Below are 22,402 nucleotides of genomic sequence, written 5' to 3'. Positions count from 1 at the left end.
ATATTTGAAAATTATGCTCCATTGCGCCCTCAGAGGGGATATCTCTACTTGATACTCGTCAATTGACCCAACATCTTGGCTCACCTCAATTCCCACTGCTGGCGGTTGACAATGGTGTCCCAAGGAAGCGCCCAGCATGGCCCTGCCAGCCATTGGAGCGCCGCCAATCCAATTCCTACCATCCACAAGTTTGTCGAGAAGCTTGACAAGGAGAAGAAAGATCGAGACCAGCGTATCGATGAGGAATTCAAGCGTAGACAACAAGGCGCCCAGGAACAGGGTGAGTCTTTCGACCAAAAGGCAGAAGACATTCGGAAGAAAGGGACTCGACGGGTCACAGATCCAGTGACGGGTAAAGAAATCGAGATTGAAGATGTTCAGAAACACTACTTGGAGCAATCGAAGAATCCAAAGGTATATATGTCAGTACTGCATCAAGACAAGTCACTAATCAAACCGATTCATTGCAGCTCACTGTTCCGAATGCCAATCTAAACAAACCAACGGTATGCTTAAGGGTGCGGAGTATTTTGAGAGGTTGCTGACATTGATAGAATATCAAAACCGACCCGAACCAGGAATTCTCAGAATACCGACACATCCAAGACATCACCTCTCCACCAGAGCCCGTGGCCCAAGGCACAACCTCCGATGTCCCTATCCACGGCGAAAAGACGAACATTCTCTTCCACCCGACACCGTCGATAACTTTCCAACCGATGTTCGATGACATTGAGAAACGAGCCAATGGCCTGGTAGCCGGCATATTCCTCGCTATTATCATAGTAGGACGGACATTTGGCGGGTCACTCTGGGGACTTATACCTCTTGCTGCCTGCGTGGCATCAGGAGTGTTTCTTTGGGTTAAAGAGCTTATCCGCAGTGGTCGGGATGCTGAATGGCGTAGCGAGCAGCTCCGAGGCGAAACCGTACGTTCATCTCCCTTGCACATTGACTGAGCCGAAAATATTGACATCTTCACAGGCAACTGCAAACCTTCTTCCCGAGTCTGTAGAATGGATGAATGCGTTTCTGACCGTCACCTGGGGCTTATTGAACCCTGAGATGTTTGCTGGTGTTGCGGATACCATCGAAGATATTATGCAGGCCTCGCTGCCCGGTGTTATCGAGAACGTCCGCGTCGCTGAGATTGGCCAGGGAAACAACCCTATTAGAATTTTGAGCATCCGATCTCTACCCGATGGACATGTCGAAGACTTGAAGCGCAATGTCCGTGAGGAAAATAAGATAAACAAGGATCCTCAGGAGGCTGCCGCTGATGAGGAAGGAGGCAATTATTACAACTTCGAGGTGTCTTTTGCGTATCATGCAAAACCAACCGACGGGTCCACTTCTGCTAAAGCACGTAACATGCACATGCAAATCGTGTTCTATCTGGGAATCAAGGGCCTCTTTGGCGTACCTTTCCCAATCTTTGCCGAGTTGATTGAGCTTATTGGTACCGTTCGTGTGCGACTTCAGATGACTCCTCAGCCTCCATTTGCCAAGACATTGACCTTCAGCTTGATGGGTCTGCCACATGTACGTGCTGGTTGTGTTCCTCTTCTCAAACGAGGAGTGAACATTTTGAATCTGCCGTTGATTTCAAACTTTGTCAACTACGCCATCGGAGCCGCTGCCAGTCTGTATGTGGCACCCAAGTCTATGTCTTTGGATTTGAGTATGATGCTCAAGGGTGATGATATCCAGAAAGATACTTCAGCGTTGGGTATCTTCTGGATCCGTATTCACCGAGCAATCGGCCTCAGCAAGCAGGACCGCAGGGGCTCTGACGGCGGTGGTAGTGACCCATACATTAACCTTTCGTTCTCCAAATATGGCAAGCCGATGTACTGCACTCGTGTAATTACTGATGATTTGAATCCGGTTTGGGAGGAGACGGCCGCGCTCTTGGTCACTCCAGAGTTGATCAAGGCTGATGAGCAGCTCAGTATCGAGCTGTGGGACTCGGATCGCAACTCTGCAGATGACATTGTAGGAAAAGTGGAACTTTCCATCCAGGAATTGATCCAGCATCCTGGCAAGATGTACCCTCAAGTGTCGAAATTACAAGGCATGGATGAGGGCAGTAGCATGCCTGGTGAGCTGCGCTGGGAAGTCGGCTATTTTGGCAAGCCACGTGTACGACCTGAACTGCGAACTGACGGAAAAGATCCGGAACTTCCAGTCACTCTTCGGGGTGAACCCTCGCTGCAAGATAACAAGGGGGTTATCAATACAAAAGAAGAAGAGGCAATCACTACGACCCCGCCCGACCCATTGTGGCCCAGTGGGATTTGCAGTATTGTGGTGCACCAGATTGTCAACCTTCAATTGGAGGATATTTATGGTAGCCAGGGTAATCGCAAAGGCAGAGAGTTTGAACCGGCTAAGGCATACGGAGAAAACACTGAAGAGCAGGGTGAGGACCTGCCTACCAGCTATTGCACAATTCTGCTTAATGACCAATTGGTAAGACAATCCCATCAAAATTGCAACGAGCATCAAAGCTAGCTAACTAGGATCAGGTGTATCGAACCCGTGCAAAGGCAGTTAGCAGCAAGCCTATTTTCAATGCAGGAACTGAACGATTCGTCCGTGACTGGCGCTCTGCACTGGTTACCGTCACTGTCCGTGATCAGCGACATCGAGAGCACGACCCAATCCTCGGTGTGGTTTCCCTAAGACTTTCTGACTTGATGCAGACCTCGTCCCAAGTGACGCGCTGGTACCCACTCGATGGAGGAATTGGTTTCGGTCGTATCAGAATATCTCTACTGTTCCGAAGCGTAGAGACCAAGCTTCCTCCAAACATGCTTGGTTGGGATGTTGGCACTTTTGAATTCCTGTCAAATCGTATAACATTGAAGAACTATGCGCAAACTGCCAAGATTCGTATGCGCACTGGTGGTAGCACTGGAAAGCTGCCACGATCCGCCTGCAAGAGTGGTGGAAATGGTGGACAGTATTTCGAATTCTCTGACGCTATGACAGCACCACGCCTGCCAGTCAAGTATCGCTACCGGTCACCAGTTGTGTTTGAGTTCCATGTCACAAACAAGCGAGGTGCTGCAGCATACGCCGTTCTGTGGTTGCAGCATCTCGTCGATAACGAGGAGACACAAATTGACATTCCGATCTGGACGACCAAGCGCCCAGACCGCTTGATTCAGAACTATGTCACGGAAGACAACTACAAAACACTCAACTTGGACTGCCTTAAGGACTTGACGGAAGTCGGTCGATTGCAATTCACTGGCCGATTCTCAGCTGGTATGGACGAGTCACACGAAAAGTTTGTCGTTGACAACAATTCGCGCGAAACTTTCGAATCATGGGAAGCTTGCGTTGCCGAAGGTATTCGCGGACGTCACGTCATTGCTGAAACTCCAGAAAATATTCAAAGGCTCCATGAAAAGTCTCTCGTGCAAGGCCGAGATGTTTTACGAGATATTGATCCAAAGGAACGTCAACGCTGGATTACTAAGGATGGAGTTGACTGGAGTGGCTCATTTGGTGAAGATCCAAAGGACCATGTCGACCAGCAGGCCAACGGATCAAGCAGTAACTTCTACAACACAGGCGACAACGATGTATCAGCCTACGACTATGCCGAAACTAATGACTATGATGAAGGCGACAGCAGCGACGACGACGAACACTCAACCCACGCGAAAAGCACACGAAGAGCCACGACCACAACGACAACAACTTCTTCTTCATCAGGTGCATCATCATCTAAATCAGGCAACAAAGCCAACAAGCGCACCGAACAACGCCAACAACGCGGCCTGATGCAATGGAAACCAGCCCGCAATGCAGTGTTTGCGAAGCACGAGGCTACATTTGCGTTGAAGAAGGCGAAGAAGAAGTTTGGCATGGGCGATTTGACAGGTCGGGAGCCTGATATTGAGACTGAGGCTGGTTCTTAATCAATTGAATGAGATGGGTTTTGTATTTTTAAATGATTTTTCTTTGACTTTGTATATAAAATGGCATGACTCTATCTTTAAAAACAATTTTATTACCATTTAGCATATCTACCATGGTATTAATAACCTAATCCACTCTCTATTGTATCGTATAACCCATCACTCTTTCTCTTCATCGACCACTACTCAGACTTGACGATATACTTCTTCAATCCCCTCAACCTTTCCTTCGCCGTCTCAAGGACATCGTCCTCCTTACAAACCGCAAATCTTAGATAGTCTTCCGCAATATGCGCATTTGCGTCTGTATAAAACTCAGTAGGCGGGATCGCGGCGACACCGACTTCCTTGATCAGGAACCAGGCTAGCTTGAAATCGCGTGGACGACTTGCGACGTGTGGTGGGAAGGGGTAGTCGGACGGCAATTTGACGGAGGCCATATTGGCGAGGACGAAGTAGCCGCCTTCTGGGTCGGAATACTACAACAAACCCCAAGTTAGTAACGCTCTTTTACTTTTATCATGAGGGGGGGAGGGAGACAAGGGGAACCGACAGGAATATCCAACTCATCAAAAACCTCACAAAACCGTCTGATCTTCCCCTGCATCTCATTGCGCGACTCCTCCCAAAACCCTTCTGCATCAGCCTTCTCAAACGCGACGGCCGACGCTTCCTGCAACGGCGACACACTGCTATAACATATCCTCGTATGCGCTGCAGCAACATACTTAATCAAATGAGGCGGTCCGATGAGATATCCCACTCGCCAACCAGTGGCATAGAACGCTTTACCGGCCGAGCCGACGGTGATTGTGCGCTCATACAATTCCGGAGACAAAGTAGCGATGCGCGTGAAGGGGACGTAGTAGAGTCTATCGTAGACTTCGTCAGAGAGGATGATGATGTTGTGTTTTACGGCAAGGTCGCCGATGCGCGTGAGTTCTTCCCGGGTCATTACTTTGCCGACGGGGTTGTGTCTGTAGTTAGAAGGTTAGTGGTGGTATGGGTCGTACGGCTTTTACGGTGAAGCTTACGGAGAGTTGAGGACCTATATCATATTAATACTGACACATCCAGCTAATGTCAAGTGGCAGAACTTACAATCATCCTTGTTTTGGGGTTGATCGTCTTCTCCAATTGCTCAAAATCAATCGTCCATTCAGAAGCAGAGGAAGTTCTAATAGCACCATCTTTGGGAGGAAGTAGAGGAACATATCGAATAGTACCACCGGGCATTTCGATGTTGCTGATATACCTGTTCAACCGACACGTTAGCAATAGGACGCCCGAGTATTAAGCAGCGGATACTGACTGATCAAAAAACGGCTCAAAAATAATAACCTCATCGCCCGGTTCAATAAAAGCCATAAACGCACTCAGCATTCCTATCCTGATTAGCCTGAGAACCAAAACTCCTGCCCATGAATCATAACGCACCCTCATTCGCGCCGGTGGTAATAGTAACCTCCGTCTCCGGATCGAGTTCGCGACCAAACGATTTCGAGTACGTAGCAGCAATGGCTTTCTTTAGATGGGGGCGGCCCTATATTACCGTCAACAATACATCCCAACGTTGTATATATGCGCGAGCGAAGGGTTTGTATACCTTAGTAGGAGAATACTGATTACAATCAACCTTGTCGAGAGCTTCTTTGGCAGCATCGAGAGCGAATTTGGGAGGGTTGTAGCCGCTAGATTGAAAAAGATCGCAATCATTAATTGGAATTCATTGCATTGGGCAGCGAGGCAAAACATACAAAAATCCCTGTCCCATGTTCACAATTGGTTGCACCGGGGAAGCGGCGGCTGCTTCGTTGACGATGGACCTAAAACAAACAACAACGTATCAACGCAAAGCTCATGAATTTCAATGCATTGTGACGGGAAACATACCAGACATCTTGTCGCTGTCCCGCGACTCTGGCCGCGGGCCGAAAGGGGTCTGCTTTGGGTGCGGTTGTAGACATGTCGCGAGAGTGGTGGTTGCGGCGGGGTGAAGATGGGATCGGCTGAATCACCGAGGGACAACGACGCGGGGAGATAGAGAGAGTAGCGTGTCCAGCCGAGACAACAGAAGTTCTATAAGACCGACGTGGTAATGAGACTGATAGAGGAGTCAATGAGGATACCCTTGAAGCACGAAAGGAAAACATTGGGGTGGTTACTCTGAAATGAAGGAAAGTTGTTGAAGGCATCGGGCAGATATCGGAGATAGAGGGGAACGGGAAGGGGAGTCATCCGTATGCCGGATCGCGTGCTTGGCTCCACCAGGTCATTTTTTTACTCTTTTAGGAAATTACTATTGCTTCTACGAGAGAGAGGGGAGCCCTGATACCTCAGTTTTCATGGTTTGTTCCATTAGATAAGTCGTTAATTCCTCGTTATATATGTCCTCCATTATGTACCATGTCATGCCAAATCCATATGGAACGCCGTGTGGTATACCCAAACGCTTTCCCATTCCAAATTCCATTCTAATGTAATGCCAAAATCCGGTCTTTCCGCTATGCTCAAATAAATCTATTTAGCAATTCAACTTAAATGTTCGCCCATCTGTGCAAAGTCTTCAGGAGACGGCTCAATGGCCGAGTTGGACATAGCGAGAGTGCTCTCGTATGCACGCGCGAAGAAATCTGGCGAGTCAAGAGGCGGACATGTTATTTCAGTGTTCTGAGTTTCGGTGCCATAACTGAATATAGCAGGATCGTAGCCGCTATCCAGAGCAGTCGATGTTTCATTGTCTGCAAGTATGCTATCCCAACTGATTTCGGGCGACAACAACAACGAAGGGTTGATTGTCTGTGGACCAGTGGTCGAATTCTCCATGCTCTCGTCAAAGTCTGAGCGGAGGAGCACATTGACGGAATAACCTTGGCGCAATCTTTGTATGAAGCCTACAGGGACCGATGTTCCCCTCATTTCATACGGAAACCCGATCATGATATCAAATTGGGGTAAATCGGAGTCGAAGTTTTGATTTGCGTCAGATGTTGGCTCAACTCCCCCATCTAAAACCAGCTGGCGAAGAAGTTCCTGTAAGTTTCGAAGTTGGTCCGGAGGCTGCACATGCGTGAAAATGTCCGACATCAGCGAGTGGGGCCACTGCAAGTTGATCATGCCATCGATGGCCTGGATGTAGGCTGGAATTACATACTCCTTGCACTCTGTGGCTGATGATTTTTTGTTGAGGGCTCGATAGAGTCCCTTGGCCAGGCGAAGCGACACCTCGCACAACTCCATGGTATATATAGTCATTAGGAAAAACACAATGGCCCTAGCAGTTTTGATAGTTACGGCTTCTGTAGAACAAACAGAAGCAAAAAGCCGTTTCATTATTGCAAGCACGCCGAGAACCCGGTGCGCATAATTCGAAAGTTCTTCTGGCTCATGTTGCTGTCGAATGACCGGAATAGACCTCTGCGCCAGATCCACCAATTCCTTTCCCAGAGTGGTATCAGCTTGATGCAAATCAAGTTGATCAGCAGCCAAGAGGAAGGTCCCGTAGCATGGCTGATCACGAAAAACCCAACGGATTGCAATCGGAGAAGCAAATGGTTGTATATCTTGCTTCAACCGCGCTAATGTCTCTTGGGCCTTTTTGAAACAGTCAGGATCCGGCTCAAACTGGCTTCTGTGTTTGATCATCAATGCCATGTATAATGAGGAGTAGCCGCCTCGAACGCAATCATTCTCATCCCGTTCATTCCGTCTGCAATTTGGGCAGGGCACCTCTGAGTTGCATTGTTTCCTTCTTTTATAACACCAGATGCAAGAACCCCCAGCTTCTATGGTCAAGCGTTGCGCCGACATACGTTGGTGTTTCTTGTCGGAGGCTGTAGCATCCTTCTTGAGGTTCTCACTAGGGTTCTCGTGTTTGAAGGTATACGTAATTGCAGCCTGATGGCCATCTAATTCGTTGTGTTAGAATGATGGTTGCTGTGCCTCTCAGTTCCTGACTTACGATTATCCTGCCTGTGTGGGAAGCCATGCCTGGTACTCCTTCCGCCTGACGTCAAGATGTGGCCCAAAGGAAGCACGGTGTCTCGATCAGAACCATGTACAGATCTCAATTGGGTATTTTCTTGATATATTCCGCCAGGCTCTGCCAAATAAGGATTAAAGGGTATGTGTGATGCACATATATAAGGCGGCATTGAGTTCATTGTTGGCATTGGAGAGGCAGCACTAGCTGGAACAATGGGCGGTGCCATTTGTGGATGGGACTGATCGGATTTCTTCTTTTTGGATGGCATCCGGGCTTCTATAGACCACATATTAGTAAGTAGTAAGCGTAGATCAGATAGGAGTACCAAAGGAGAATAACAAACTTTCTGCCATTAGGAAGAGCAGGCTCACGCTCAAAATAGTGACTGCAAAGCTAGAATGCAGCTAGTGAAGCCTCAAGCACGCAAGTAGGCTGGTTCACAACAAATGATGCAGATAAATGGAAACTTTCTTTTCTAGTCAAGAACCACTATAAGATGCACAAGAAGCGCATCACTCAGATTTATTGATCTTATCCTGGGCTGCTTCAGGGAGACAAGAAGCGAATAAGGCAAACATTCGAATCTCACCGCCAACAGCGACGTCGGACCCGAATTGGGTTAGCGAGATTCGTGCACGTCGATTATTGGTCAATGGTAGGCGGTAAGCCCAATATTGCCGGAGGAAAAAGAGCTCATTTGTTTACTCGCGTCAAACAGCGCACCAACAATGGATTGGCCTTGGAATAGCAAGGCATTGCCGGTTGAATATTGAATAAAATTATCGTATTTGGGCGTTCAATGCAGTGCGCGCTAATAACAAAAATATTGTTGAAACAACTGAGCGCTGCTTCGAGAGGGGGTTAGCGTCTGTCTCTCTGGTGTTGCGTCATCCGTCTTGGCGGGAGGCCTAACAGATCTCGCGATAACGATAAGCGACTAACTAAACAGCTCAGGGTCGACAAGATCACCCAGGTCATTATCTTCAAGAAATTTCCTCTCTTGCAAGCTTTCTGGCAAATACTCTTGAACAACTTGGCCGTCCTTGTAATTAGGATTGTACTTGTACTCTTTGCCATACCCCAGCTCCTTCATCAGCCTTGTGGGGGCGTTGCGCAGGTGCAGTGGAATAGGTAAGCTCGCAACCCCAGGTTCCGACAACGCCGCAAATGCATTGTTGAGACCTCTATACGCCCTCGTACTCTTTTTTGAAAGGGCCATTGCAACTGTCGCATGAGCTAAATTGATTCGAGCTTCAGGCAAGCCAACTTTTTCTACTGCACTATGAGTGGAAATGGCCAGCGTCAGCATTGAGTTGTCAGCCAGGCCGATATCCTCTGACGCGACGACGATCAACCGACGAGCGATGTACAACGGGTCCTCGCCGGACTGGATCATGCGTGCAAGATAATACAGGGCGGCGTCAGCGTCGCTGCCACGGATGGATTTGTGGAAAGCCGAGATGGTGTCGTAGTGTTGGTCGCCAGCTCGGTCGTAAACTAGCGTCTTAGTGAGGGATTTCTTCAAAACGGCTTTTGTCATGCCGGGACGGTTGGACAAGCCCATGGCTAACTCGAGCAGATTAAGGGCTGTTCTCGCATCGCCGTCGGAGAAAGTGGCGAGATAACGAATGAGTTCGTCGTCAACCAGCTCAGATGGCGAATAGCTTGAGCCTTCTGTCGCTAATGCACGCTTCAAGATGGATGTAAGATCGTCATCGGTAAGTTTCTCAAGCGTGAACGTCCGACATCGTGACAGCAGAGCGTTCTGTACTTTGAAGCTAGGATTCTCTGTCGTCGCGGCAATCAGTGTCACAACACCGCTTTCAACTGGCCCAAGAAGAACATCTTGCTGAGTCTTTGAGAAACGATGGATCTCATCACAGAAGAGTATGGTCTTCCTCCCCGTCAAGCCCAGCTCGTTCCTAGCTTCTGCAAATATCTTCTTGCATTCCGCAATGCCACTGGTAGTGCTATTTATTTCCACAAAGCGACTGCCAACCATACATGCAATCACCCTCGCAATTGTTGTCTTTCCTGTCCCTGCACCGCCCCAGAGTATCATGCTAGGTACTCTGTCCTGCTCGATCAATGACCGTAGGATGCCATTGGGTCCAACGAGGTCTTGTCCGCACACTTCATCGAGGGATTTGGGACGCATGCGTTCAGCCAAGGGGGCCGCTCTTTGGAATGCCATTGGCTTTGATCTTTTGATGGTAGGGTCTGCATCTGGTTCTGCGGTTGACGAAGGAGGCTCCGGCCCTCGCTTTCGCTTTAGGTCATCTTGTGTTGATATAGGGTGCTTCGACACCTCATTGCTGCGAGACGGCGTGGAGAAGGTTGAGGCGTGAACGACTGTAGAACTGGATTTGCGGGCAGAGGATGGCTGGAAGAAATTTATAGCTGTGCCATTCTTCTGTGACGACGAGGAGTCACTTTGACTCAATGAGGAGTCATCGATGACAAAGTTCTGACAGTCTGAATCTATGTGTGCATTGATATTGACTTCTTTGACATTCTTTGCGCAGATAGGACATGACACCATGGTTAGGACGAGTCTTGATGTCCAAGACTCTGAGTCAGAGGGTGCCTGGATGATTCATTCTCGCGGTTGGACGAAACAAGAGTTGGGGAGGAAGTTGGGAAACAATGACGGGTTGGTAAAGTTGATGGATGGGTCTCGGCAGTCGCGTCGAGAATCTTGACTGTGATTGGCCCAGGCCATGCTTGTTCTTGAGCTCACAATCACCAACAAACTTATCATTCTGAACTTGGAGTCGACATGCAATCCAAGTATGTACTACCTAAAGTCAGAGCATTATTGCAAAATTGATGTATGGACTGAGTTTTTGGTGTAGAAGCTGGTTGATGCTCACTATTCCTTATATAAGCCCCTTATGATAACAATCACATAGCTATATTTATATCAATTTCTATCAGCGCAAATTTGCAAGGCAGCTCCTAGAGTTAGAGTAAATCTATTAATCTCTTTCACTAGTTAATTCTATTGAAGTTGAACTGTTCAATGTATCCAGACCTGCCCAAAGCGGCAAACTATGTCGGCGCGTCGTAGCACTTCCGCGTTTTCCCAGCAGAACAAAAAGAACACCAGGTATTTGACTGACACTCTCCCCACTTGACCTCTACGTTTTGCCTTACACCTCACTTAACACTCGCAAACCGTAATGCTTTAAGGATATTTTCCTTTCTGCTTAGACATCAACATAATATCGGTTCTATTGGTTATTGAACAGCGACTCTTTTCACTCCCGGCCCTCGGGCCTTTCTTTGAGATCGCACGACGACGACCAACAGTCGCAAAGCCGCGCATACTCCTCGACTCGAGAAAAAAAGAAACATACACAACTCTTAACCAGAAAAAAATGGCCGCACCACTTCCCCCCTTCGGCTCACGCTCAGCCTATGCAGGAGCAGGCTCAAAACTTCCCGAACGACCAAACCCACTCCCATTTAGCGCGTCCGCGTTTTCTCGGAATAGAGGCGTCCTCGGCGGTGTGAATAACAACAACAATCCAGAGTCCGCACAGCCACAACCATCGCAATTACCTCCTGCACCACCACAACATTCACAAAGCCATGCTGGTGCTGTAGCGACCATGATGGGGCCAGCAGATGCTAGTAGTGGAGGCGCGAATCCGTTGAGTCGGTTGACGGAAGAGCAGAGGGAGGAGATTAATGAAGCTGTACGATACACCACCACCCGCCACGCATCCTACCTTGAAAAAAAAAAAATAAAAGAATTAGAAACTAATACTCAAGCGCATATAGTTCACACTCTTCGACCTCGACCGCGACCGCCACCTAGACTACCATGAATTAAGAGTCGCTCTCCGAGCGCTCGGCTTCACCCTCCCCAAACAAGAACTCATCTCCCTCCTCACAACCTACGGCGTTCCACGCCCCCAAGTCCAACAACAGCAACAACAGCAACAAGGTCCAGGCCAGCCCTCCGCATCGGCACACCCCAATAAACCAAACAACAACAATAAAGACCCCCCACCGCACCCATCGTCGCTGCTAATGCCACTATCAGCCTTCCAAACCGTCACAGCGCACAAAATCCTGGAACGGGATCCCCGTGAAGAAATCTTGAGAGCGTTTGAGCTCTTTGACGAAGGTGGGAAGGGGTATATTGATCTGGAGGATTTGCGGCGTGTGGCGCGCGAATTGGGTGAGACGGGGCTGGAGGAGGATGAGCTGAGAGCGATGATTGAGGAGTTTGATCTTGAGGGTGTGGGTGGTGTGACGCGGGATGGGTTTTTGAGTATTTGTTGGCAATAACCATTTCCATTTCTTTTCTTTTCTTTCGATTTCGATTTTGCTGTATGCTGTTGTTTTGAAAGTTCTGGTTGTGTCTATAATTCTTCTGCATATGGGTGTATGATTCGTTGCAGGTCGAGGTTCGTCTGCTGTTCTTGTGTGATTGATTTCGTCTGGAGCGAGAGGTGTAGGCAGTCTGTCGGTCTACGGCGTAAAATTCGTCTGTTTTTAAACACACAGTGGTCGTGTCTAGGTGTCTGGGCATTCAGCGGTGAATTGAATTTACTTCTATGGAATCAATGTGCAAACGTTGACACTTTTGTGTCATAGCCTGTAAAACGAAAAGAATAATATCCATCATATGTAATGTTCATAATACATATATATACCCAAAGCCCTATGCAAGTAATGAGATGCAATAAACCCATATCCGCAAATCTCTAAACCCGAAACCAAAATACCATACAAAAATGCAAAAATGCAAAAAAAAAAAAAAAAAAAAAAAACACTATGCATATCGTGGCTGCACCCCTGGCCATGGCGCTCCATTATGATCATATCCAGGCGGCGCATATGCAGGTGGCGCGCCATACACGGGACTCCTTTGCTGCTGCGTCGCAGGCGGCATTGGACCCGACCACCATCCAGCACCTGGTGGTGGTGCAGGTGGTCCACGATATCCCTGATACCGTCTCCCATCAGGCAGGGGCGCAGGAACCACCTTTCTATACCTCTGTCGTCGGCACGCGGAGGTGATATAACTCAATAGAATTAACACAAGTAATCCGCCAATAGTAGCGGCCAGCCCGATAACGAGAGGTTTGTGCCGGTCAATCCATGACTTGATTTCGCCGCCCACTGAGGATCCCATACATTGCCCGTTATCGCAGTGGCCGTCGCCGTTGCAGGGCGTTCCGTCGAGGAAGTTTTGTTGCATGCTGACGCATTGATTGGAGGGGAGTATGGATGATGCGCACCATAGTGTGCATGAGGAATCGTCGCAGGCGTAGGTGTCGTTACTACCTAGGACGGCGCCGAGAATGGTGCGGCATTGCTGGTTACGGCTTGTGCATTGTCCGCTGGCGCAAGTGAGTCCTGTAGCATTTCCACGTGTGCAGCTCTTGCCATCGTCGACGAATTTGTCGGCGGGACAGGAGCCGGATGTTCCTGAGCAGACTTCAGCGATATCGCAGGGACCTGTGCTGGCGCGACAGGTTGTGTTGGCGGTTTTGAATTGGCAGCCGGAACAACATGGTTCGTTGGAATCGTCGCAGACTGCGCTGTTTTTGAATTTACAGGTGGTAGGATCGCAGCAGGCATTGTCGCCGCACCCTGCTGTGCCTCCGCAGTCGCAATCTTCGCCGCTTTCTACAATACCATTGCCGCACTGGCTGCCGGTATAGGTGACTACGTCTTTGTTGTTGACCAGACAGTTGGATCGGACGCTGTTTCGACCTATGGCCGAGCAGATATTGCCGACTGTGCATTGTGAGAAGTTTTCGAGATTTGACGCCGTCGACGGGTTCATGAGGTACTGCCCATTGGCGTTACAGGTGCTCGAAGTCAGTGGACAACATTGTGATGTTGTCTGGAGTCCTTGTTGACATGCCGAGGGGTCGCAGTCATGTACAGCACCAAACGTATGTCCAGTCTCGTGTCTTTAAAAATTAGCCTCGTCAACCTGAAACAGAGAGGTGGAAACTCACGCAAAAACCTGCCACTCAGTCGCTGTCTTGACTACAACATTTGCTCCTGCAACCGAAGCATTGGTCGATCCATGAACACACAACTGTCCTAACCAAGACACTCCGACCTCAGAATTAGTAGGGCAGTTGGTCATCAAAGTCCAGTAAGCATTCTCATCACTCTGTTCGCCACGCCAAGCCGTGAAATCTGACAATCTCGAAGAAACATTCCCTGACGTGCACGGCAGATTCCACGGCGCGGCCTTGGACGGCACATCAGGACATTCAGCGGGACTCATGGTCAAATTCTTCAAACCCAACGAGATATTGAACGTTCTCTCATACACACTTGACGCAGAATTAAACATTGAAATCACATCCGCGCGAGCTGCAGACTCATTGTTACCAAAAGCATTCAAGAAATTGCAATCAGTAGCCACGCCGACTAGAGCCACCAGCCTACTGTTGGGACAGCCCGTGGTATCCCCGATTGTCGACGCCAAATTAATGCCTCCTGCATTTCCAGCAACGTTGCCGGTGTCAGACTGCCGCTTGGACAGGCCCAATAGCTGGTCAAAGGACATGGAGGCAAGGTTGGGTGACTGCTGCGGAGGTCGGAAGACAGGATGATTCGGGTCTGTATTGAAGTCCAGTTTGTCCGCTTCACAGGAAGGATCTGGAAGAGATCGTTTGAGTTCTGTATGCTCTTCATCCCAATACATATCTGAATTCTTGAAGATCACCATATAATCCTCATCCTTCTCTGCGGGTATGACATCGAAATCGGATCGCGACCGCATATAACTCGAGCGTAGTTTTATATTATGATAGTCGTGCATCAGACTAAACGCACCCTCGAACAGAGGATTAGGCCCGTCGCGTTTGACATAGACTCGTGCCCAGCCGGCATATGTCCAGTGATCTGGCTCAATCTCAGTGAATGCCGACCCTTTAAACACCCGGTGATCTCTGCGATCAATGCTTTCCGTATGTCTGATGGTACCATCAGCATTTAGGTATTGCACCTCTGCATCCTCGGCTAAAACATCATGGTTGGGTTCGAGTTTTAGCTTGATTGGTTCCGCGTGGTTGTGTATCGTGAATGTGATGTCGAAATTGGACTGGGAGTGTATTCGGTGTGAAGGGGTGTGTATTACGACGTTCTCGAGTTCGGAGACATGTTGGATAGGTGGCGGGGCTTGGGAACGAGCTGACACACGTTTGAATTAGAGCTGAACGAGACGAAATCACATAGTAAGGACTCACCATCACCGCGTTGTAGAAATATGGCTGTCGCACTAAGGGTCGCACATAACCAGCTAACCCCGAATTTCATATCTATGATGAGCCGCGGTTGCAGACTCTTTGCGGTTATCTCTGTGATTCGTGCTTGGTCGTATGTAAACAGGTGGTTGTTGGATACTATATAGCCTTATGCTGAACAGGAAGGACATTCAACTAGCCATGAACAATCAGATCGTTCCAAGTTATCTGATCAACGATCTATCCGGTGAAAATCGATGCTTTCAAGACGCGCAATGACTGAATCAAAAGAACAGAACGAGAGACAGCGTCAATCCTGCAGCCAGCGCATATATATATAGTATCACTACAAAAATTGTACAGAGAAGCTGAAGTTGGGCCTTGGAAGTCGGCGCAGTAGCCTTGGCCCTTGGCGGCGCAACCGTCTATCGGTATTAATACACCTCAATGACCATATCTCGGTAATATTACGGTCTAGGGCACTGTGAAACGGGAGGCCCTTGGCGGCTGTGGTATTGGGGCCCGTACGTACTACCCGTACGCCGTAGAGGGTACGTCAATCTTGATACGGCCGGCTGGTCCGGCAAGTTGCAACTGTTCAGTCTACTGCGTACTCCAGCAATTACAAGCGATTCCAAATCAGTTCCAATGTTTGTGTTACTACTGAGATGACGATCAACCAACTAATAATAGAAAGACTGTCTCATCCCATCAATACCGTGGGACATGAAACCGATGCATAACGTTACGTAAAGCAGACCCGCCGCTAACCCTAACAGAGGCACCATCTGATACGCGCTGTGGATGATTAATCGATTTAGATATTTAAGTTAGTTAACTATACTAACTAACTAACTACTTAACCGTACCACGTATGTATGTAGTGCGTAGAGTAGGTACTTCTGCGCTTTGTTCTGCATATAACGCCGCCACCAATACCGAGTTCCTAAAAGGTGCCACGCTTCATCCTTGAAGTTGAGACTCCCTTGGGTTTAACAAATAAAGCGGAATACCAAGTGCAAAAACACCCATCGTAGCCTTATAACTATACAACTATACGTACCAACCACCGGGACGATTCCATAACTCAATCCGAAAGCCGCAATATTCTTCATTCCGACCACAGCCACAAGGGCCGGACCAGGGTTCTTCTCCCCCGGCCTCAGCCGCAGAGGAAGTCGACAAGATGAGAACAGAGACAAATGTGATTTGGAATACTACAGACTCAGAGTATAGTCCAGCCCACGTATAACCCTCACCAAGTTGTGCCGCCGTCAGCGGTGGAGCTGTACAGGGTGAGGGCAACTATTCCGAGGATACCGATAATGGGGAAGATGAGTAGAATAAGGTGGCGTTTAGGGGTGTGGACCCCGTTGTTGCGCTTGGCCATCCAGATGATGAATTTGTCGCCTAGGAATCCGGCGTACAACATACCGCCAAAGCTAATTGGACCAGTTGTGGCTGGCTTCAACATTTACACATAAGTCTTTTTGGTCCGCAACTCATCCGGTACTTCGTCGTTTGTGCACTAATCCATGAGTGTTCTTCGTAAACTCAATGATAGGCTTAAAAAGTCCGGGGATGGAGAGGACCATAGATCTATCCTCATTAGTTTCATACGACCTCAGGTAAGCGTCAAGATGCATCGTCACGCATCGCGCAACACGGAAGGTTCGGGTGCATACACTATTGGGACCACCCTTTTACGATGTGAATGGCCGGTGCTATTGAGACATTGAAGTGATAATAGTGGCGTGGAAGTTAAAAGTTGTCTCTGTCTTTCGGATGCTCTCTGTTTTAGTTAAACAGGAGTTTATTCTGTTATAAGTAGTCTAGATCTGATAAGCAGTCTATTGAATGGAACGATGGAACGCCACTCATGCAGTTCCCATCCCGTCATCCTCTCCCAAAGTCTTTCCGTCTTCCAACTGCACAGGCTGGGATTCCTGCATCACAAAAAAAACACGAGCCCAGTCCGTCTTGCTGGGGTTTCTCCATGCATGCATGGTACCGCGTTGAATGATGATGTCCCCCCGCTTCATGTGTCTGACTTCACCCGAGTCGAGGAGAAGGTCAATTTCACCCTCCATCACGACTCCATAGTCAAGACTGAGTGTTCGATGCATTGGGGAGAGCGATCCCGGGTTCAGATCAACGACACGTAGTACGGATCCACCGGGAACAGTGAGGCCCGGTGGACTCTGAAGATAAGACTGGTATTTTGCGATATCTTTGCCGCCGTCCAGATTGGCTGGGAATTCGGTCGTGCTATAGCTCAGCGCAATTGCTGAACCGCTTGGCAGTTTTTGCCAGCTCAAAGGAGCCGGAATCTCAGTGTTGAATACTGCTTTCCCATCCGGTCTATGATCGGTGATATAGCGGTTCAGCTGGGGGAGCCCGTTGTCAAGAATCTGATCTTCGGCCATTGCTCTGAGAAATTGAGAGGTGGATAGATAAAAATTGGAGATGTATGCTTTCTTTGAGAGAGTTTGCAAGTTGTGCGAGGATGAGAGAGGCGTTTCCCATCGGGTCCTACAAAAACATTCAAATCAATGTGAGTAAACCCCGCCGGACGGGCAATGGGAGGCGTCTGCGGAAATCCCCCGAGTTAGGGTTTATAATCCTAATCGGGTATAGCGCCATATGTTCTTAGAACAGAATCCACAGATTAGGTTGACAGATGGTTAGGGTTACGGCAGTTAAGTTAGAAATATCCGATAATCAAGGGGCTGACGAACTGTACTCTTATTAGGACTTTACGTCTAGTATTTTAGTAACCAATAAGAGGGTTTACTACGTGAAATGAGTGTTATACTATATACAAACTAGCCTCCCTAGGCTAGGTTACTTACTGTTGTTGGTGGGTATTGAATGGGGCTCAGTAAAGAGCTTAGCCGTCTTAGCAATTAGGGATCTCTCATAGAACTCTATACACAATTTTTTTTTGCTTCTTCAGGCCTAATTTTAAGCCTCAAACGGACCTAGTGGAGTCGACCGGGGTATCAGTTTTTCCATTGGTTATTACCGTGAAAAAACTTCCACTTTGGCAAGAAACCAACAAGCCACGCAGTGTTTAAGCTTTTTTACTACTAGAATAGTTGGACCTGCGGAATGGACGTCCAAAATGACCGCTACGGCAGCCGCATACGGCGGCATTTCCACTCCCCGTTTCGCTGTGAAGCGGCCCGCCGCTTTAACGTCGCATCACGTGCGTCGTCCCTGATTCGCGGACAGCATCCTTAGTCATTAACTCGTTGTCGCGATCGTAACTATCTTTTCGACTCGCAACAGCATCACGCCGACGATGGTCTCGCTGCGGCCAGATCCCACAATGTCTCTGTCTGACCGGCCTGGTCGTCCACTGTATAAGATGGCACTCGCTCCCCTCCCCTTCTCCTCATCCTTCCTTTGCCATCTGCCACCCTCCCTCCAACGTGCTCCTTTCCCCGATCTCCCAAACCCACACACACGGTGAACCCAATCCCATTGCCTCTTACCCTTGGTCTCCATCATACTACCCTTCCCCATGGCAGCGCCTCCCCTCCCGCCTGCGAACCCCGACGAGCATCAGTACTGGAGGGATCCAATCCTCTGTGAAGAAACGCGAGCCAGGCTTGAACATTATCGAAGCGTAGGATGGCTTCCCCCCAACCACAAGCCCAAGACCCTGGAAGGGATCGCCGTGGTTGAACGGTACTGGCGAAAGTAAGTATTGAACACCTAAACCTACACCTTTGCCGCCGTCGTCCAAAAGTATACTCACTGCGACTAGCTACTGCCTCCAATTACAGGAGGACTATGTCAGTTATCTTCTCTCTGAGGATCAGGCAATCTACATGAACTTTTTCGATTGGATGCACAAGACTTCCCGTAAGAAGCTTCTCCAATCCTACGATGAATACTGGCGGCGCCTCAAACAGTATTTCAGCTTGTTCGCCCGGCGTCGTATGGACGAGAAAGTCCAAGAACAGATGCGACGAGTACATCGTCCTTCTTCCCCCTACACTGTTCACGACTAATGGCGAGCACAGTTTATCAACGGACCATTCCCCGCCGAGCACTCGATCTCTCGACGCATGAAGGAAAAGAGTACACTCAGCGTGGACGTCTTCTGTATTTTGTACCGCCACCATTGGATCCATTCGAAATTTTTCCGTCATATGAGCATGTTGATACAATTCGCTACGATCCAGCTCTGGTCTTCCATTACTGGGACGCGGCCCGGTGTGCTGCTTCCGCAGAAAGCCTACCTACCGAACGATACGTCCTTGGGTAAACGAAAACGAGGCTCGGATTTTCAAAGCGACATTCCTCAATATGTTTCGGCCAAGGATCTTCCAGACTCGGTGTGTTATCGGGATATTGATCTCTTCTATCTCAAAGACCCAAATGGCAGTCGTGACGTCCTATGTGCGATCATTGAGTTTCGCAACCTAAAAGGCCGACCTGAGGGTGCCGATGGGTAAGAACTACAACTGCCACCCTCGGAGTCCTATAATGCTAAAGTCTGCCCAATAGAACCAGGTTTTTCATGCATTGTGATTATCAACTAGCATATTGCCCGATCCTGCAAATCATCACATACGCCTTTTGGGACCAGGCTTTTGCCAATACTATGCTGACACCAGAAATAATATGGCGTCTTCGTGTACCAGGCTACCTTGCTTCTCTTCCCCTGGAATGGAAACCCGAGGTATTAGATACCCCTCTCCTTCGGCATGTTAAACACACAGAATACGGCCTCGAGCTTGACAAATCTCTGCCGATGGCATATTCCACCAGCCGAGATGCGATGCGGGAATTGGGTCGGGATGCCAAGTTCAAAGATGATGTTGGCCACTACAATTATCGACGCTGGACTGCGAACGAGGCGAACCGTAAGTCTGAAAACCCCTACTAGATCTAGATATATAAAGATCATTTAGCATCTAACATGCTATCACAGGGCATTTCACGAGCCAGGAGCGGCAAAGGGTGCTCGGTCAGTCTGGAGACGGGGTTTTTGAGAGGCACTACCAATCCCAGTTTGTTCAACGCGATCTTCAAAACGTGGTTCTTCTCCGGCCACCCCAGGAACATCTCCTACAGGCTGCCGGGAGCATGCTCCGGAAACGGGATCTGTCCGCTCCCTCCTCTGAATTGACTGAGAAACAGCGCCGCACTATTTGCCAGGACCCACAGATTTTGGAGCTCAAGCGGGCAAAGCGAGAGGCCATGGAGGAGATGCGATCACTTGCTGGAACCAAAAAGAATGCCCGACAGGCCTTCCCGCATCTCTACCAGAAGCACGAATCACTTTGTAAGAAGCTTTCTCAGCTGCGGAAAACTTTAGCCAAGGACACCAAGGAAACCGCCAGGAAAGATCACTTCTATAATGCGCCTATCCTCGAAGTCGACAGACAGATCAAGCAACTTCTCGGTCCGGCCGATCCTGATGATAGCGACATTGAAAGCCCCGACAAGAAGGACTGGGAGCTTCCCATCCCTACATACATCTTCGCGGAGCGGGAGCGGCTCGTTGAGAATTTTTATGGTCCAGACGCGGAGAATTACGAAGAAGACAAGCTTCTTGCAAGACGTATACAATCAACCAAAGACATGGTTGCGCTCAGTATGCTCTGTGAGCCGAATCGGCGGGGCGTTCGAGTCAACTGGGATTTCGACGATGATGAGTCTGCGGAACCAGAAAAGCCATTCTGCCTCGAAGAACAAACTCCTGGCTGCCCGACGGATGTTTGCATCATCTGTTACGGTCTATCCCAGTGTTCAACATCTAATCCGCCTCCGCACAAATTTCCTTCTGAGCGACTAGATTCTCTGCGGCGCCATCTTATCGATTGTCATCTCGCTAAAGCCTACGACGGAATCGGCTGCACCTGGAAGATGTGCCATGATGTTCCGAAGTTCACCAAAATCACTGATTTCTTGCTCCATGCTATAGAAGTGCACGCATACGATATTAAGATTCAACAGAAACATCTTCCGCCATGGCAGCTTGTGAGTGGCCATGGAGATTCTTCTTTCGATGATTCAGGTTCCTCTTCTGGATCCGATCGCCGTTCCGGCAGAGACACCCCCGCTTCCTCTGTCACCTCTGAAATGGTGAATATCGACCCTCGCTTGATCGAATCTAGCCCTATTCATCCCACAAAGTGCTCAATACGTCGGTCAAAGAGATTGCGAATATCCCGATAAATGTGACTCTGTCTGATATCTGATCATGAGATGAACGATGTCTCGGCCGTTTTCTTCATAATAGTTGTTTTTTGTTTGCTTTTGTACACTGTAGCCCTGGTGACTATTTTGTAGTCTGTTATTCATTGTGGAGCCTTGATGGTTTCCGTTTAGATAGTTAACTAGTTAGTTAAGTTAGTTAATGTGGGGCCCTGTCTTAGTAATCACAATATTCTGGCAGATTGTTGTGACGTCATACGATTCATTGCAATGCCAGCATGTCTACAAAGTATATAGATAAGATGGATTTTGACGTATGAGCCCCCAGCATACTTATCGCATGAGATTAGACACTATCCAAGAATCCAGCGTCACAAATTTATAGAATCACATCACACAAGCCGATACGTTAAATGGAACGGAAACAGATGACTGGGCAAAATATCCCCCCCCAGCATGATGGCAATGAGTCTTTTCGATTTACATCAGCATTTCACACACTTTATCACTCTACTGAGGGGCCTTTTGAGGCAGAAAAGAATCAAACAAGACTACAGTCGTGGAAATCATGCAGGTCTACAATAGTATACAGAAGCAAGCACAGCAAGACTGGGAATGTCGAGAGTATAAGTCTTTGAGTGACTTGTGGGAATCAACTGGTATAGACTTAAATGGGTTATTTAACAAGATAGGCTCAAATAGAAATGATTAAGAAGCTTGTACACATTAACTTTCATAAACGTAAAATGTGTCCTGTATTGGGTTCACAAAAAAGCACAACTTCCTCGCAGCTGAGACAGGTTGGAACTGCAACATTCCATTCACTATCCTGATTTATATGGAGCCATACGGAGCCCTACTCCTTTAGGTCAGTTTATTTAAGCTACATACGGGACTCCGTCTATTACCCTTAATACCAGAGTCTCTTTCCGCTCCACATCGTGTACGTTGAAGATGGCTTCAAATCAATCCTTCACGAGTTTCCCTCTGGAAAATTCTTCAGAACCTCATGGAATCGTGTTGACTTATTCAGAGCAGAAACGTGTTGAATGGCGACTGCTAACAAAGCGTCACATAGGTCTGAT

The 22,402-nt window shown here is 48.4% G+C and overlaps 8 protein-coding genes across 8 annotated transcripts; 3 read left to right on the top strand and 5 right to left on the bottom strand.

Moving 5' to 3' along the window:
• Window positions 1-111: 111 nt before the first annotated feature.
• EYB26_005321 (uncharacterized protein) lies at window positions 112-3,932 on the top strand (the record flags this gene model as incomplete). Its single annotated transcript, XM_054264607.1, has 5 exons — window positions 112-414; window positions 471-506; window positions 555-929; window positions 985-2,472; window positions 2,529-3,932. The coding sequence occupies 5 exons, from the start codon at window positions 112-114 to the stop codon at window positions 3,930-3,932; spliced, it is 3,606 nt and encodes a 1,201-aa protein (XP_054120582.1).
• A 182-nt stretch (window positions 3,933-4,114) lies between these two features.
• Window positions 4,115-6,170, bottom strand: EYB26_005320 (uncharacterized protein; the record flags this gene model as incomplete). The annotated part of the gene is made up of 10 exons (XM_054264606.1): window positions 4,115-4,411; window positions 4,486-4,909; window positions 4,967-4,980; window positions 5,034-5,187; window positions 5,245-5,317; window positions 5,370-5,475; window positions 5,539-5,623; window positions 5,690-5,758; window positions 5,826-6,036; window positions 6,098-6,170. 10 exons carry the CDS (start codon window positions 6,168-6,170, stop codon window positions 4,115-4,117), a joined length of 1,506 nt encoding a protein of 501 aa, XP_054120581.1.
• A 294-nt stretch (window positions 6,171-6,464) lies between these two features.
• EYB26_005319 (uncharacterized protein) lies at window positions 6,465-8,270 on the bottom strand (the record flags this gene model as incomplete). Its single annotated transcript, XM_054264605.1, has 3 exons — window positions 6,465-7,840; window positions 7,894-8,193; window positions 8,261-8,270. 3 exons carry the CDS (start codon window positions 8,268-8,270, stop codon window positions 6,465-6,467), a joined length of 1,686 nt encoding a protein of 561 aa, XP_054120580.1.
• Window positions 8,271-8,854: 584 nt separating this feature from the next.
• On the bottom strand, window positions 8,855-10,459 carry EYB26_005318 (uncharacterized protein; the record flags this gene model as incomplete). Its single annotated transcript, XM_054264604.1, has 1 exon — window positions 8,855-10,459. One exon carries the CDS (start codon window positions 10,457-10,459, stop codon window positions 8,855-8,857), a length of 1,605 nt encoding a protein of 534 aa, XP_054120579.1.
• An 838-nt stretch (window positions 10,460-11,297) lies between these two features.
• Window positions 11,298-12,216, top strand: EYB26_005317 (uncharacterized protein; the record flags this gene model as incomplete). Its single annotated transcript, XM_054264603.1, has 2 exons — window positions 11,298-11,618; window positions 11,704-12,216. 2 exons carry the CDS (start codon window positions 11,298-11,300, stop codon window positions 12,214-12,216), a joined length of 834 nt encoding a protein of 277 aa, XP_054120578.1.
• A 487-nt stretch (window positions 12,217-12,703) lies between these two features.
• Window positions 12,704-15,216, bottom strand: EYB26_005316 (uncharacterized protein; the record flags this gene model as incomplete). The annotated part of the gene is made up of 3 exons (XM_054264602.1): window positions 12,704-13,853; window positions 13,902-15,090; window positions 15,147-15,216. 3 exons carry the CDS (start codon window positions 15,214-15,216, stop codon window positions 12,704-12,706), a joined length of 2,409 nt encoding a protein of 802 aa, XP_054120577.1.
• A 1,804-nt stretch (window positions 15,217-17,020) lies between these two features.
• EYB26_005315 (uncharacterized protein) lies at window positions 17,021-17,569 on the bottom strand (the record flags this gene model as incomplete). Its single annotated transcript, XM_054264601.1, has 1 exon — window positions 17,021-17,569. One exon carries the CDS (start codon window positions 17,567-17,569, stop codon window positions 17,021-17,023), a length of 549 nt encoding a protein of 182 aa, XP_054120576.1.
• Window positions 17,570-18,669: 1,100 nt separating this feature from the next.
• On the top strand, window positions 18,670-21,338 carry EYB26_005314 (uncharacterized protein; the record flags this gene model as incomplete). The annotated part of the gene is made up of 5 exons (XM_054264600.1): window positions 18,670-18,848; window positions 18,916-19,123; window positions 19,175-19,605; window positions 19,662-20,020; window positions 20,089-21,338. The coding sequence occupies 5 exons, from the start codon at window positions 18,670-18,672 to the stop codon at window positions 21,336-21,338; spliced, it is 2,427 nt and encodes an 808-aa protein (XP_054120575.1).
• Between the last annotated feature and the right edge of the window lie 1,064 nt (window positions 21,339-22,402).

Source organism: Talaromyces marneffei, chromosome 4, assembly GCF_009556855.1.
Source record: "Talaromyces marneffei chromosome 4, complete sequence".
NCBI lineage: Eukaryota > Fungi > Ascomycota > Eurotiomycetes > Eurotiales > Trichocomaceae > Talaromyces > Talaromyces marneffei.
Note: the sequence above shows the minus strand (reverse complement) of the source record. Positions and strands in the feature narration are given on the sequence as shown.